The following is an 18,283-nucleotide window of genomic DNA, read 5'->3' as shown; positions in this document are numbered from 1 at the left end:
TTTCATAATATAACAATGAGCCGTGAGAGGTCAATGCGGAAAATGCAGGTTAAAATACCCGAGGCGTCTGTGACGTCACTGGAGGCCAGCCAGTGGGGGTCGCTCGACAGAGCTGATGTTGGAGCGCTGCTGACAAGGGAGAAAACCAATAGCACACCTCTCAGATTTAGTGTAAAGACGGCGCAGTGAACAGCGCGTCAAAACCTGAACACAAATCAGGCATAAAAACAGAGAGATGGTGCACTGAACTGTGAAAAACGAAGGAAAACATGAACACTGAACGGTTCATCCTCAAGATGTGCAACATTGAGCGAATTTGAATTGACACGTCGTTATGGTTACGTGGTCACGGTGTCGGGCAGAGATCTGTGTTCAAATTCCATCATGGCGCATATTGTTTTCTTCACAAAATTACGAACTGCCCCTCCGGTCACTGGTGTATCTGTTCACTCTATTCACATTTTTGTCTCGCTGCATTGAAATTTGTGTTTGTGTCGTGTAGCGTCCGTTTGCAACAGTTAGGTGTAGGGAAGGGACATCCAGACATACGTACCTCCTTTCTGTTCTACTCAAGCAACACGTGTTACGACTCTTGCGTTCCGTTTTGAAAGTTTTGACTCTTGAATTCCTTTGTTGTAACTAGTGTATTTGTTGTTTTCATGTCTGTGAGAAGTCTGTGCGCCTGCTCTCACTGTTCACCACATTTACTTGCGACGGTAGTATTTTCATACCAAGTACCTCATATTCTTTAATCAATGAATAGTACGAAAATTGTCAAAACTACTGAAGGAGAATCGACACGTCAATATACGCTTGAAAAGTTTATAATTTTATGAAAAAATGGTGTAGGAGGGAGTTTTGAACACGGATCTTAATGGCTCTGAGAACTATGGGACTTAACATCTTAGAACTACTTAAAACTAAGTAACGTAAGGACGTCACACAACACCCAGTCATCACCAGGCAGAGAAAATCCCGACCCCGCCGGAAATCGAACCCGGGAACCCGGACGTGGGAAGCGAGAACGCTACCGCACGACCACGAGCTGCGGACAACACGGATCCCCCCTTGGCAGTCCAACAGCGTCACCACACAACCACGACCCCGGGATTCTTGCATCGCCCGCTGGATGTTGCACAGCTGCAGCTTGGACTGTTCATAGTTTTTATTTGGCTTCTTTTTCTCACAGTTCAGTATACTTTCTTCCTGATTTCATGCTTGATCTGTGCTCAGTTTTGACGGGGTATCCACTGAGCCATCTTACCATTACATGTGAGTGGTGTGTGTTGGGGAGTTTCCCTTGTGAGCGTAAAAGCCCAATTGTGTCCCACATATGCGGGAACTGTTGCACTGGCACAACCGTCATCGTTATAATTGACGGAAGTGCAGGGTTGCAGGGAAGTGCGCGCACTTGCAGCACTATGTGCAGTATAGCAGTTCGATTACGCAGGTTTCATTAAGTCTTGTCAGATAATAGCTACATCCGAAGACTTTTGGAGCAGCGAATTCATACGTGACCTTTCTATTATGTGTCATGTACAGTCACAGTGTGACAGAGAATGTCACGTTGTTGTTGGGATCTTCTCTACGAAGACTGGTTTGGTGCTTATCTCCACGTTCTTCTGTTCTGCGCATGTCTCTTTGTCTCTGCAAAAGTGCTGCAACCTACATCAATTATAACCTGCGTATTGTAATTAAGGGTAGGTCCCATTTTGCAATTTTCACTCCTCCCACTTCCTTCCATGACTAACGTGACTATTCCTTGATAGCTCAAGATTTCCCAGTCAAACGGTCCCTTCTGTTAATCAAGTTGTGCTATAAATTTGTACAGGGCGTCTCAAAAGAAACTTAATATTTGAAGAGCTCTCTGCGAATGCGCAACACATCGTAGGGGAGGGGCGGTACGGTTCATCGCTTGGTTGGCCCTTAGTTTTCTAAGTCTTCTTCCAGCTAATATCAGTTTCCAGAGGCTGGTTTCAAATGTGCAAAAAATTTTAGTTCTCTTTCCATTTAATTAGTCTTAAAAATTATTATTTTTTTCGTTATTACATACTTTTTACCCAAGCTGTTCAGGAAGCAAAGTAAATTCTATACCTTACTAGATATCCATTTTCTCTTGGAATAAGACTAAACGGCGGCTTCAATTAAACTTTTGCCACTTGAGAGGGCCTCCACGGAAAACGAGTGTTGTAGGATAATGTAACTTTGTGGAAACATTTGTAAGGCCACGCAGAAAAAAAGAAACTACGAGTAAACCATAGAAAGAAACACATTTCAGTTCCCACGTGACAGAATTGCGTGCCATGTTTAAGTTCCAGGGGGGGGATCGCCTGCATCGACGACAGTCTAGCGAATGCTCTACTGCTCCCAGAAACATCGCTGGAGCGTGGAATGTTCCGGTGTCGTGACACAGCTCGCGCACTGCTTGAAGACACATTGCGTCCAGCATTATTAACCGTGACAACAGTCAGTTCTTCAACAATCTGTAGCGCAGTTAGCCGCCAATTACTTCGAACTTCCGAATCACGTTCTCCAACCTCGGCGCAGGAAGAGGGCTTTTTCGTTTCCCTTTAATGCGTCGCGAAGAGCAGCAGTGCTGTCGCTGTTTTGCCACAGCAAGCCCTGTTCAGCTTGGCCGCCCTCGTTGACTGTCTGCAGCTGACTGCACTCTGGTACTTGCGATTCAACCCTACGTCGTTGCACCAGTACCGGCGCCTGACTGCGAGACATGATATTAACACCACTAACAACGTACATAATGCAGCGCAGAATCTGAACAACATTCCTACAAAGTTTTCTGTCTGCACAGGCTCAAGTTGCGACAGTTTACATATCAACACCTTGGACATATTAACTAATTATTTGTGACACGCATATGAAAATTACGTTTCACACTGTCATCAGTGTTAGATTACTTACATAGATCTTTAGTTTCAGGAAAAGTGCAAATTTACATCAGCATATAAACGATGAGATGCCCCGCTTTTCACCTAAAGTAAATTTTGTTTTCTTAACGATGTGTGCAACCTGTTTTCACCTAGACGAGCAGTTTATTAATTACCGATTAAGTGCAACTATTATAATTTTCTGCATCAGCATAGCAGATCTCTACGAGAAAAATTTAGTGAAACAACTGTTTCGTAAATTTGACTAGAAGTTACACTTTGACAATACATTAGGTATTGGGTTTTTTGTGCTGTTGTTTCGGCCGTTGAATAGGCGCCCAGCCTGGAAATTTTCCCTGCCAAGGTAAGCAGTGGACCTCTGTGACTCCAAAACTGTTCAAATGTATGTGAAATCTTATGGGACTTAACTGCTAAGGTCATCAGTCCCTAAGATTACACACTACTGAACCTAAATTATCCTAAGGACAATCACACTCACCCATGCCCGAGGGAGGACTCGAACCTCCGCCGGGACGAGCCGCACAGTCCATGACTGAAGCGCCTCAGACCGCCTGGCTAATCAAATGGTCCAAATGGCTCTGAGCATTATGCGACTTAACTGATAAGGTCATCAGTCGCCTGGAACTTAGAACTACTTAAAGCTAACTAACCTAAGGACATCACACGCGTCGTCTGTGGTAGGGTAATAGAACTGCCTTTACTGGTGCACGGTACTATGACGACATAGCTTAAGTGATCATCCCATTTCATACTGTTTCTTAGTGCTATTGTTGTGTAATTAAACGGAGGCTCCAGTTATTCACCAATAATCTTCAAAAACGATCGAGTGCTTTCTTTGTGGTATAGACACATCTCACGTTAATCCACGTTCCAATATAATGAGGTGACAGAAGTGATAGGATAGCGATATAAACGTATACAGATGGCGGTAGTATCGCGTACACAAGGTATAAAAGCACAATGCAGTGGCAGAATCTGTCACTTTTACTCAGGTGACTCGTGTGAAAAGGTTTCCGATGTGATAATGGCCTATGTGGTTATCACCGCTCGACGGTAATTAACAGACTTTGAACGTGGAATGCTAGTTGGAGCTAGACGCATGGAACATCCAATTTGGGAAAACGTTAGGGAATTAAGAATTCCGAGATCCACAGTGTCAAGAGTATGCCGGGAATCGGAAATTTGTCAACGTAGTGGCTGACGGCCTACACTTAACGACCAACAGCAGCAGCGTGTGCGTAGAGTTGTCAGTGCTAACAGACAAGCAACACTGCGTAGATAACTGCATAAATCAGTGGCAGCAGACGACCGACGCCAGTGCCTTTGCTAATAGCACGACGCCGCCTGCGGCGCCTCTCTGGGCTCGTGACCACGGAGGTTGGATCCTAGACGACTGGAAAACCGTGGCCCGGTCATGTGGGTTCCGATTTCCTTTGGAAAGAGCTGATGGTAGGGTTCGGGTATGTTGTAGACCCCACGAAGCCGTGGACACAAGTCGTCAACAAGGCACTGTGGAAGTTGGTGGTGGCTCCATAATGGTGTCGATTGTGTTTACATGGAATGGACTGGCTCCTCTGGTTCAACTGAACCTATCACTGACTGACAATGGTTATCTTCGACTACTTGGAAACCATAGCCAGTCATGGACTTTATGTTCCAAATCAACGATGGAGTTTTTCTGGATAGTCGTGCGGCATGTCACCGGGGAAGAGTTGTTCGCGACGGGGTGGAACGACATTCTGGACAGTTAGACCGAATGAGTTGGCCACTCAGACCGCCCGACATAATCGAGAGGTCAGTTCGTGCGCAAAATGCTGCACCGGCAGTACTTTCGCAGTTGGGGACGTCTGTAGAGGCAGCGTCGCTCATTGTTCTGTAGGAGACTTCCTGCGGGATGTTTTTGAGTGAATGCCAACACTACGCCTGGCCCGACGAGGTCCGATCAGACATTAGGAGACCTCAGTGTAGTATTGCCTTTGATTATAAAAAAATGTTTAAATGTGTGTTAAATCTTAGGGACTTAACTGTAAGGTCATCAGTCCCTGACTTTACACACTACTTAACCTAAATTATCCTAAGGACAAACACACACACACCCATGCCCGGGGGAGGACTCGAACCTCCGCCGGGATCAGCCGCATACTCCATGACTGCTGCGCCCCAGACCGCTCGGCTAATCCCGCGCGGCATTGATTATACAAAGTCGACATTTTGTCCTAATCTTTCTGCGTTGCACAAAATTATTTTCACTGTTTTTCATTCTCAAACGTCACACAAATGATACTATAAGCGATTTAGAGTACTTGGGAAGTATCACCAGAAGATCTGATTACGGTACAAAATAAATTGTCTTATTTTGTAGTTTCACGAATTACATTGTGTTTGTTGTTCAGTATTTCTGTAGCACCACTTTTCAAAAGCATATATTCTCTTCTTGCCTGAACTTCTTGTCGCCCTGCGGTCAGCCAGTCACATACGTCTTATACTGTTTTAGCTCCTTACACCACTTTCTTCCTGTCTCGTTAATGTTTTATTACTCTCGCAATGTCGTGCTTCTGTGCGGGTACGCACATAGTTTCCCAACTTTTGTTACCTGTGTTTCACGTGCTGTTTTATCTTCCTATATTGTGTATTTTACTGATACTTGTCTCAATCTGATTTCGCACGGGCGCTGAAGACCTTGCTGTCGTGCACCAATACAAACATCTCCGTCCATCCATTCTTGTCGTCTTACGTTTCAGTTCTGTACAAGGCCCTAACATTTATTTTAGATTTTAATAAAACATCTTTTTTTGCAAATACTTTTCTTGACATTAGTCTGCATTTAGTATCGTGTCTACTTCTTCTGTCATCAGATATTTTGCTAATAGCAAAATGTATCCATTGCTTTAATGTCCGATTGCCTAATCTAATTCTGTCAGCATCGCCTGCCTGCACCATTACCCATGTTTCACTTTTGTTGATTTTCATCTTAATACACGTTTTCAAGTCATGTTCAACTCTCTTCCAAGTCCTTTGCCTCCTCTGACGGAAGTAAAAATTCATCGGCAAACCCCAAAGTCCTTATTTCTTCTCCATGAACTTAAATTCCCTTTCCCTGTTTTTCCTTAATTTCCTTTATTGCTTGCTTAATATACGAACTGAATAACATAGGGGATAGCATACAACCATGTGTGTCTGTCTCCCTTCTCAACTACTACTTTCAGGTCCTTCGACTCTTTAACTGCACTCTGACTTCTGGTCAAGTTGTAAGTAATCTTTCTCTGCCTATATCTTATTCAAGAGTATAGTCCACTGAACACTGTCAAATCTTGTTCTAAATAGAAATATGCTAGAATGCATATGAGTCTTACGACCAGTTTTGCCTCATGTGTTCCTACATTTCTCCAGAGCCCAAACTGACCTTCTTCGATGTCGGATTCTAAGACTTTTTTCCATTATTTTGCAAATAATTCTTTTCATTTTGGAATTAAACTGATGATCCGGTAGAATTCACATCTATCAGTACCTGCCTTCTTCGGAAATGGGATTGTTACATTCTTATGGAAATCAGAGATGGTTTTTTCAGACTCTCGTAAGCATCTCATTAATTTTTAGGAAATTTTTTTCCACATCAGTCTATTAGTGCTCTGTCAAATACTTCTTTCTTTATCATGTCTCCCAACTCTTTCGTGTTTTCACGTATAGGGCTCTCTTTGCTCCTAATTTCAGGAGAACCTGGTCGCATATGTGAAGCCGTGTAACCTTGCTACAACCGTGCGTTCCATTGCATGTAAAAATAAAGTACTAACAAAATGTCAGTTTGGATTTCAGAAAGGCTTTTCAACAGAAAATGCTATATACGCTTTCGCTGATCAAATATTAAATGCTCTGAATAACCGGACATCACCCATTGGTATTTTTTCTGATCTCTCAAAGGCCTTTGACTGTGTAAATCATGGAATTCTTTTACATAAGCTAAATCATTATGGTTTGAGGGGGGCAGTGCACAAATGGTTTAATTCATACTTAAGTGGAAGAATGCAGAAAGTTGAAATAAGTGGTTCATGTAATGTTAATACAACAGCTGATTCCTCAAACTGGGGGGCTATCAAGCACGGGGTCCCACAGTGTTCGGTCTTAGGTCCTTTACTGTTCTTGATATACATTAATGACTTACTATTCCATATTGATGAAGATGCAAAGTTAGTTCTTTTTGCTGATGATACAAGTATAGTAATAACATCCAAAAACCAAGAACTAAGTGATGTAATTGTAAATGATGTTTTTCACAAAATTATTAAGTGGTTCTCAGCAAACGGCCTCTCATTAAATTTTGATGAAACACAGTATATACAGTTCCGTACAGTAAATGGCACAACTCCAGTAATAAATATAGACTTTGAACAGAAGTCTGTAGCTAAGGTAGAATTCTCAAAATTTTTAGGTGTGTCCATTGATGAGAGGTTAAACTGGAAGTAACAAATTGATGGTCTCCTGAAACGTCTGAGTTCGGCTACGTATGCTATTAGGGTTATTGCAAATTTTGGTTATAAGAATCTCAGTAATTTAGCTTACTATGCCTACTTTCATTCACTGCTTTCGTATGGTATCATATTCTGGGGTAATTCATCGTTGAGTAGAAAAGTATTCATTGCTCAAAAACGTGTAATCAGAATAATTGCTGGAGCCCACCCACGGTAATCCTGCAGACATCTATTTAAGGATCTAGGAATCCTCACAGTAACCTCACAGTATATATATTCACTTATGAAATTTGTTGTTAATAATCCAGCCCAGTTCAAAAGTAATAGCAGTGTGCATAGCTATAACACCAGGAGAAAGAATGATCTTCACTATGCAGGGTTAAATCTGACTTTGGCACAGAAGGGGGTAAATTATGCTGCCACAAAAGTCTTTGGTCACCTACCAAACAGCATCAAAAGCCTGACAGATAGTCAACCAACATTTAAAAATAAATTAAAAGAATTTCTAGATGGCAACTCCTTCTACTCATTGGCTGAATTTTTAGATATAAATTAAGGGAGGGAAAAAAACTAACTTAGGCATTAGTGTCATGCAATATTTTGTGTAATGTAATATCTTGTACAGACATCTTTCATTAACCTGACACGTTCCACATCATTACGAAGTGTCGTATTCATGATCTATGGAACAAGTATTAATCTAATCTAATCTAATCTAATCTAATTGCGTCCAGTTTCGGCCTACGAACCGAAACAACAACATAAACACTTTAAACACTACATTAATTTATCATGCACTCTTTGATCAATATTTGGCCACCTGTTTAACTAAATTTCAGTCTGGGTCTCGAACTTTTTCTGAAGAGCTTCATAGTCAAACTCTTGGGCCGCTGTACTTAGCAACCCACCAAACATAGAGACTGAATTCACCACTGGTACATCAACTGTGACTGTACGCACTTTGAAAACTTCCTCGTGACATTTAAGTAGACTATCTGCTATTTCGGTCGCCAAGTTCTGAAGAATCGAATTTTCTGAGTCTAAATCTGTTCAGTCAGCTTGAAACATTTATTTAAATTATGTGTTACAAAAATTAAAACTTGCCTTTTAAAACAGGAATGTAACTGTCAAGATATTCATCGATTACCTGTCGTTACTTTAATAATTCCCAAGGAATCTTTAAAGCTAATATTTGTCATTTGAATGAAGATAATTTAGTCTTGAAATTGTAAGCAAATGATTTGACGTAAGTAGTGTAATGGAAACAAATATTACTCAAGTGCTGCAGTCGGCCGCTGTAGCCGAGCGGTTGTAGGAGCTTCAGTCCGGAACCACGCGGCTGCTACGGTCGCAGGTTCGAATCCTGCCTCGGGCATGGATGTGTGTGATGTCCTTAAGTTAGTTAGGTTTAAGTAGTTCTAAGTTCTAGGGGCCTGATGATCTCAAATGTTAAATCCCATAGTGCTCAGAGCCATTTGAACCATTTTTTTGAACCAAGTACTGCAACAAAGCAACGCATGAAAGATATGCGAGACTCTCTCTGATTAAATTGAGTTATAACATTGCAATTATTGCTGTTTCTGTTACACACAGAAATGATAACTTTGAAGATAGGAATTAAGTAAAATGAAGTAGGTACTTGAAATTAAACAAACTTTAGATGTAGTGTCACTGACGATCAAAAACCACATTTGCTCACAGTAAGTGTTAAATTAATTCTGGCTCTCCTTTTACAAGAATAACAAATAAGTAGTCTGCAACTTGCCTTTCTAGAGGATGTGGTGTCACAGTGGTGCAGTCGCCACAACACCACAATTCAACCTTGCAACTGGGGTTAATAGTTACAAGAGGCGACTTCTTAATGCAGAATCGTTAGTAAACGATTTCTTCCAATAACACGTGCACATGTTTTTTTTTTTTGGGGGGGGGGGGGGGGGGTCATCAGTCTACTGACTGGTTTGATGCGGCCCGTCACGAATTCCTCCCCTGTGCTAACCTCTTCATCTCAGAGTAGCACTTGCAACCTACGTTTTCAATTATCTGCTTGACGTATTCCAATCTCTGTCTTCCTCTACACTTTTTGCCCTCTACAGCTCCCTCCAGTACCATGGAAGTCGTTCCCTCATGTCTTAGCAGATGTCCTGTCATCCTGTCCCTTCTCCTTATCAGTGTTTTCCACATATTCCTTTCCTCTCCGATTCAGCGTAGAACCTCCTCATTCCTTACCTTATCAATCCACCTAATTTTCAACATTCGTCTATAGCACCACATCTCAAATGCTTCGATTGTCTTCTGTTCCAGTTTTCCCACAGTCCATGTTTCACTACCATACAATGCTCTACTCCAGACGTACATCCTCAGAAATTTCTTCCTCAAATTAAGGCCGGTATTTGATATTAGTAGACTTCTCTTGGCCAGAAATGCCTTTTTTGCCATAGCGAGTCTGCTTTTGATGTCCTCTTTGCTCCGTCCGTCATTGGTTATTTTACTGCCTAGGTAACAGAATTCCTTAACTTCATTGACTTCGTGACCATGAATCCTGATGTTAAGTTTCTCGCTGTTCTCATTTCTACTACTTCTCATTACCTTCGTCTTTCTCCGATTTACTCTCAAACCATACTGTGTACTCATTAGACTGTTCATTCCGTTCAGCTGATCATTTAATTCTTCTTCACTTTCACTTAGGATAGCAATGTCGTCAGCGAATCGTATCATTGATATCCTTTCACCTTGTATTTTAATTCCACTCCTGAACCTTTCTTTTATTTCCAACATCGCTTCCTCGATGTACAGATTGAAGAGTAGGGGCGAAAGGCTACAGCCTTGTCTTACTCCCTTCTTTACACGAGTACTTCGTTCTTGATCGTCCACTCTTATTATTCCCTCTTGGTTGTTGTACATATTGTATATGACCCGTCTCTCCCTATAGCTTACCCCTACTTTTTTCAGAATCTTGAACAGCTTGCACCATTTTATAATGTCGAACGCTTTTTCCAGGTCGACAAATCCTATGAACGTGTCTTGATTTTTCTTTAGCCTTGCTTCCATTATTAGCCGTAACGTCAGAATTGCCTCTCTCGTGCCTTTACTTTTCCTAAAGCCAAACTGATCGTCACCTAGCGCATTCTCAATTTTCTTTTCCATTCTTCTGTATATTATTCTTGTAAGTAGCTTCGATGCATGAGCTATTAATCTGATTGTGCGATAATTCTCGCACTTGTCAGCTCTTGCCGCCTTCGGAGTTGTTTGGATGATACTTTTCCGAAAGTCAGATGGTATGTCGCCAGACTCATATATTCTACACACCAACATGAATAGTCGTTTTGTTGCCACTTCCCCTAATGATTTTAGAAATTCTGATGGAATGTTATCTACCCCTTCTGCCTTATTTGACCGTATGTCCTCCAAATCTCTTTTAAATTCCGATTCTACTACTGGATCCCCTATCTCTTCTAAATCGACGCCTGTTTCTTCTTCTATCACATCAGACAAATGTTCAACCTCATAGAGGCTTTCAATGTATTCTTTCCACCTATCTGCTCTCTCCTCTGCATTTAACAGTGGAATTCCCGTTGCACTCTTAATATTACCAACGTTGCTTTTAATGTCACCAAAGGTTGTTTTGACTTTCCTGTATGCTGAGTCTGTCTTTCCGACAATCATATCTTTTTCGATGTCTTCACATTTTTCCTGCAGCCATTTCGTCTTAGCTTCCCTGCACTTCCTCTTTATTTCATTCTTCAGCGACTTGTATTTCTGTATTCCTGATTTTCCGGGAACGTGTTTGTACTTCCTCCTTTCATCAATCAACTTAAGTATTTTTTCTGTTACCCCTGGTTTCTTCGCAGCTACCTTCTTTGTACCTATGTTTTCCTTCCCAACTTCTATGATGGCCCTTTTTAGTGACGTCCATTCCTCTTCAACTGTGTTGCCTACTGCGCTATTCCTTAGTCCTGTAACCTTTTCTTCTACTCCTTCCCATACAACTGCATTCCAGTCGCCCATGACTATTAGATTTTCGTCCCCCTTTACATACTGCATTACCCTTTCAATATCCTCATACACTTTCTCTATCTGTTCATCTTCAGCTTGCGTTGTCGGTGTTGGTCTGCTGTCGATTCTGATTAGAACAACCCGGTCACTGAACTGTTCATAGTAACACACCCTCTGCCCTACCTTCCTATTCATAACGAATCCTACACCTGTTATACCATTTTCTGCTGCTGTTGATATTACCCGATACTCATCTGACCAGAAATCCTTGTCTTCCTCTCACTTCATTTCACTGATCCCTACTATATCTAGATTGAGCCTTTGCATTTCCCTTTTCATATTTTCTAGTTTCCCTGCCACGTTCAAGCTTCTGACACTCCACGCCCCGACTCGTAGAACATTATCCTTTCGTTGATTATTCAATCTTTTTCTCATGGTAACCTCCTCCTTGGCAGTCCCCTCCCGGAGATCCGAATGCGGGAATATTCCGGAATCTTTTGCCAATGGAGAGATCATCATGACACTTCTTCAACTACAGGCCACATGTCTTGTGGATACACGTTACGTGTCTATAATGCAGTGGTTTCCATTGCTTTCTACATCCTCATGTCGTTGATCATTGCTGATTCTTCCGCCTTTAGGGGCAATTTCCCACCCCTAGGACAAGAGAGTGCCCTGAACCTCTATCCGCTCCTCCGCCCTCTTTGACAAGGCCGTTGGCAGAATGAGGCTGACTTCTTATGCCGGAAGTCTTCGGCCGCCAATGCTGATTATTTTTCAAAATTTAGGCAGTGGCGGGGATCGAATCCGAGACCGAAGACGTTTTGATTATGTATCATAGACGCTACCCCTAGAACAAGGGTACTCCCCACAAAATAGTAATGTCGTGCGTACTGCACCAAAACACGACCTCTCACTATCGCTGCTGGTAGTCCACTCTTCGTTGCTCAGAGCGTATGCGGTTAACGTTTGCCTGCATAAAAAGTGTTCCCCAAAATGAAGCGCGCCAAGACTAGCTTTTACTCCTGTCTCAACGCCGTCCGCCGGGTCTGCCTACTGCACCTTTCGCTTGTACAAAAGGCGTTCGCCAAATGGAACGACAGGTGCAAAAACTTTGCCTTCCTTGGGCGTAATGGCTTCCTTCTTTCTTTGAAAGAAATTTTATCGTTTTCGTAATAATAAAAATAATATCAAGTTAAGGATGAGCCTATACCACACAGAAATGTGGCTCAGTATGGTTCAATGGAAAAGAAAGGAGAGAGAAAGCATACGTTTCTAACATGTACTTCCCGTATATAAGTAATAATGTCGTTCTCCCATCTCTACCTGTTCATCTCCTTCTGCCCCTCTCTTTCTCCATCTCCTCTTCCTTCCCCCTCTCCTCTCCTCTCCTCCTCCCTCTATCGCTGTCCATCCTCTTCTCCCTTCTCTCTCTACACGTTCTCCTCCCCCCTCAGTCTGTTCATCACCTCCTCCCCCCTAACTCTATGCCCATCGTCTTCACCCCCCTGTCTCCATCTCCTTCTGGGCCCTCTCTCTGTCCACCACTTCCTTCCTCGCTTCTGTGTACATGTTCTCCTCTCTCTATTACCTCTTTTCCGTTTTCTACATCAAGTTCCTCCTACGCCTATTTCCACCTCCTACCCCTCCCCCTCTCTGACCTTAAGCCATGTTTATTGTTATTGCAAATTTAGATCCTGTCGTAGTATTCTAATCATTAGCCTATAAGCCACAAATACAACTGTCTTGTTAAATAACAACGTTTCTATATTATACATATATTAAAAATACATTGGCGGTAAGTGTCCATAAGATTATTGCAGTAACGTGTAAAATTTGAATTAAATTGGTGGAGTGCGCTTTTGAGATTTTTGGTAATGGTACATATCTATTTATATGTTACATATATTAACAATAGATATACATACATTAACAACAGATATGTAAAAACACGTACGTTTCCGAATGCAACTGTGTGTCAAAATTTCGAAGAGACTTATGAAGGTAGATGCGGTGTTTTTTGATTTCCTCAAGGCCTTTGATACAGTTCCCCACAGTCGTTTAATGAACAAAGTAAGAGCATATGGACTATCAGATCAATTGTGTGATTGGATTGAAGAGTTCCTAGATAAGAAGAGAAGTCTTCCGCAGTAAGAGTGATTTCAGGTGTGCCGCAGAGGAGTGTCGTAGGACCGTTGCTATTCACAATATATATAAATGACCTTGTGGACAACATCGGAAGGCTTTTAGCGGATGTGCTGTAGTACATCGAGAGGTTGTAACAATGGAAAATTGTACTGAAATGCAGGATCCTTAACGAATTGACGCATGGTGCAGTGAATGGCAATTGAATCTCAATCTAGACAAGAGTAACGTGCTGCGAATACATAGAAAGAAAGATCCTTTATCATTTAGCTACCATATAGCAGGTCAGCAATTGGAAGCAGTTAATTCCGTAAATTATCTGGGAGTAGGCATTAGGAGTGATTTGCAATAGAATGATCATACAAAATTAATCGTCGGTAAAGCAGATGCCAGACAGATGTTTTGGAAGAATCCTATGGAAATTCAGTCCCAAAAAAAGGGAAGTAGGTTACAGTACACTTGAATACTGCTCACCGGTGTGGGATCCGTACCAGATAGGGTTGATAGAAGAGATAGATCCAACGTATAGACGTTACTGGATCATTTAGTAATCGCGAAAGCGTTACGGAGATGAAAGATAGACTCCAGTGGAAGACTCTGCAAGAGAGATGTTCAGTAGCTCGGTACGGGCTTTTGTTGAAGTTTCGAAAACATACCTTCACCGAGGAGTCAATCGGTATATTACTCCCTCCTACGTATATCTCGCGAAAAAACTATTAGGATAGAATCAGAGAGATTAGAGCCCACACAGAGGCATACCGACAATCTTTCTTTCCACGAACAATTCGAGACTGGAATCGAAGGGAGAACCGATAGAGGTACTCAAGGTACTCTCCGCCACATACCGTCAGGTGGCTTGCGGAGTATAGATGTAGCTGTAGATGTAGAAGATCTATCGACGATTTAAAATTTTGAATAAACGAACATTTACATTTATATTTGTATAGATTCTGTAACATTAAAATAACTGTACTTTTTACATTCTAATAGACTTTCTCAGGATCATTAAATAAGCACGTCAGACCCCGACAGCATGCTATGTGCGTGGAATTTAACGCTGTTCTATTGTATCTTTGTAGAGAAAGTAGATGAAAATTAGGTGGTAGATATGGTTTTCGGAGAACAATTTGAGCATGTAATGAACTCGACTCATCTGATGATGTTTTGCAAAGATATCGAAGCTTGTTACGGTACTGTTTATGTGACCTGAAGCTGAAAAATAAAGAAATCAATTTTGTTTGCAGGAGTGTGACTGTGTTACCCTAAGTTAGTAACCCTAGTCTGAGCGTCTTATCGTATTTCCTTACAATCGCCCAACGCCATCCAATAATACAGGGTGGGCAGAATGTAAAAACTGGAGCGGATAACGTTTCATGCACCCTAAGGTAGGCAGCCAAACTTACGTCATCCCCACCTCGGTTATAAGATGTAAGTTCGGTTGCCTACCTGAAAGTGCACGAAATGTTTCCGCGCCAGTTTCACGTTCCGCCCACGATGTACAAAGGAGTGCTGCGCGTTGCAATATGTACTTGCTCCAGAGGCCGTGTGTGACGTGGCGGTTGTCTCTCGTGTTCGGCAGGAGCGGCCATGGACGGCGCGGAGACGGCGCTGGAGCAGCTGGTGACGGAGCGCGCGCAGCGCCTCTTCCTGCTGTCCGACGCCGAGCGCAAGGGCTTCATCGTCCGCAGGGACATGCAGGTAGCGTGCAACAGTCATTGAAGTAATTATTGGACCCGCGAGACCAAGGCAACCGTGGCTATTCTGCGTGTTTAGTGGTGATTAGTTTGTGTATAGAGTATAAAAAAAAAAACGATATCATAGACTACGAGGGATTGTACAGGGTGTGTTGATTAAGATGGGCGTAGTACGCTTAAGAGCGTAGAAGTTACAGGGAGGGGATTGTGTTTGCCGCTAGGCAATTCTTGGGACAGCATACTTCAATTGTAGTACTGACTCTGCGGGGGCGGGGTTCTTTCCGTCCCTTTACGACGAACCTGCACCTACCTGTAAACATTGTCTCAGCAGATCATCAGTAGGACAGCCGAGCGAAACCCACTGTACTTCTACGTGAACCAGGCTGCAATTAAAGTCACTAATCTACAGTTCAGGAGAAAGTTTTCACACGAAATGAAAGGTTGGAAATTTTGTCCTCAGTTAATATATTCTGAAACTTAGGTGAATAAGTATCAATGCCAAGCCCTTGCTAGCCTTAACACAGTTACTCACAACCCATTTCACTCACGTTATCAAGTTTATGGTGTCGCATTTCCCGAAACGTAATAGCTACAAAAATACTGATTGTTTTTGATTGAGAATGCTCGCCAAATATTAAGTCAGTCGGTACCTAACGCAGTCACAGTTTATAGCCACCGACCTGCTAAATACGCCACGCGGAATGTATGTCTTTTCTCGTCACAAAATTCACTTAGAAATTTCGAAATTTCTACACGTCCATTGTAATAGTTATGCCTTCACTTTACCACACTTTTGATGTATGAAACACTGCTAGATTGGGCAACTTATCGCTTCCGTCGGAACTACTACTACACACTTCCGAATTGTTTCATGGCTAAGCTTCCACTCATTTTTAGAATACTCTAAGTCTTCTCTGCCAACAGTGAAAGGCGCGCGAAGAATACTGCTTTCCCATTGGTCAGTTTACTCAACAGCCAATACAAAAACAACATTCTCCCGCGTCAGTCCGCGTTTTTCATCAATAATCAGTCGCAAAATAGTAAACCTAACGATTGCACTTTTTACCGACGTAATTATCTAATATGCTGACGTTTTGCTTACGCATAAACTTATTTATTATTGTTATTTATACCTGAATTAACTTTCCCTTTACCATAAACTTACTTTACAAATCAATTCAACGAAATCTATTCTTCGAAATGTTCCCACACTAAATCTCACTACATAACTCGTTAAACAATTATCTTAATATTAACCTTAAACCACACTCACGCATCATTAATACTGCTAAAACACATTTATAACATTTTACATACACAAAAAGACATAATAACACTTTATGAAAATGCTAGAACAGTTTATGAAAAATATTCTATTACTTTAGTACACTCTAGTGGGCACGATCGAAATTACAATCACAGTGCCCCTATCCAATACTGTCCTCTATCGGCTGATACGTAAACTAGGTGTGCGTCCAGTCTCGCGTCGCCATCTGTCACTATCCAGCTCTGAGACACCTCCCACTTAACCGCCTCCAAGGCAGGATCGCCTCAACTCAACTGACGTCACTGAACTCAGGACTTCAATAGTGTGCAAACCACTAAGCCTACCGTCAGCGTCTAAAACTCAGTTTTTATGCGAAAGGGATGGTCTTGTGGCAGGTGTTATTTCCTACAACATACTTTATTTCAAATGGCTGCCCATACAACCAAGAACAAAACGGGGAACTAGAGGCTGGCGTGCACTGTCACTCTGCCTATACAGGCTGTCCCAAGAGGAATGGTTAATATTAAGGGATATGACATGAGCGATCATTGGAAGCAAAAATGTCTTCGTCTACGATAATATGAATCAAATCTCTTCTGTTGCAAGCTCTTTGCTTTCCATATTTGAGAGGTGATACTGTGGATCAAAACAATAAAAAGTGTTCAGTAGACATGAGTTATAAAGTGCATCCCTTATGAGCTATGAGCAGTTGTTCATCTTCGCTGCCGTAAAACACATCTGTTATTTTGAATAAGTGCTGATAGCTCTTAAGATACGTATTTCAGAGCCCATGTTTAGACAATTTCTTATTGTTTTGGCCCATACTACCTCCTGCCAAAATGTGGAAAGCAAAGCGCTTACTGTAAAAGAGATTTATTTCACAGTATCGGAAACGTGCTCATCGCCCTTAATGTATGCGTTTTAAAGTCAATTTTGTGTAGTCTTTTTTGCTTCACATGATCGTTCCTGTGATATCGCTGAACACTGACCAGTCGTCCTAGGACACTCTTTGTAGAACGTGGAATCATTCAACACGACTCATTATGTTGACAATTTTCAGGCCAGATCCGGTTATACCGCACCTGAAAATCAACTTTATCATGGCATATACGATTTTTCTAAAGGGATCGTAAAGTGACATAGTTTGTATTTACTTTTAGTCGCTGTTCCAATTGCGTTCTTACTTTGCTGGCATCAAAACTATTCCTCCGCTCCGTCTTTCGAATTTTCACCAGCGCAGTGAGCAGGTGTCGAAGGGAACCAGAGAAAGGGATTTTTATAATTGAGTGAGTTCATTTAAAACTAATGAAACCAGTGTATTCAGGTGCACGGAATACGAATGGCCACATCCAGGTCTATCTATGAGGCTATTAACCAGTTTTGGCAGCCACAAGATAATGTTAATTTCCTGCCGGAACTAAGTACGAAGGAAACTGAAGGAGAGGATGTGCGTCATGGCTAGCTACTTGGAGAAGCAGGTGCCAGAGGTCCGACATTCCCAGCTGACATCACGTGACTTCCCTCCCACACACACTGTTTGCTACCCACCATGGGTGCAGGCTATCAACATATCACGTTCCGCAGGAACAAACAACTTCCACTGAAGCGACTTTTATACTTGGCAGGTATGCGACACTGAATTATACTCGAATATTACAATATATAAAAAAAGTTAGGAAAAGTTTTAAATAAAAGTAAGATGGGCTAGGTGATCTGCAAAATGCCGGTGAGAACATGAACACAAATTTTCATCATCATATATGTTCATATTCACAATACTGTGCTACTGAGAATGAGCAACACTCAAAGTAG

At 41.9% G+C, this 18,283-nt stretch overlaps 1 protein-coding gene across 1 annotated transcript in view; it reads left to right on the top strand.

The window, feature by feature from the left end:
- LOC126284778 (EF-hand calcium-binding domain-containing protein 4B-like) overlaps positions 1–18,283 on the top strand; it is a 625,649-nt gene that overhangs the window by 21,945 nt on the left and 585,421 nt on the right. Inside the window, exon 2 of the mRNA XM_049983942.1 lies at positions 15,090–15,208. Coding sequence (XP_049839899.1) covers positions 15,098–15,208 — 111 coding nt within the window. The 5' untranslated portion in view covers positions 15,090–15,097. The remainder of the gene's footprint in view (positions 1–15,089; positions 15,209–18,283) is intronic.

This window comes from Schistocerca gregaria, chromosome 1 (genome assembly GCF_023897955.1).
Source record: "Schistocerca gregaria isolate iqSchGreg1 chromosome 1, iqSchGreg1.2, whole genome shotgun sequence".
Classification (NCBI taxonomy): domain Eukaryota; kingdom Metazoa; phylum Arthropoda; class Insecta; order Orthoptera; family Acrididae; genus Schistocerca; species Schistocerca gregaria.
The sequence above is the reverse complement of the archived record's forward strand: the minus strand, read 5'-3'. Positions and strand labels throughout refer to the sequence as shown.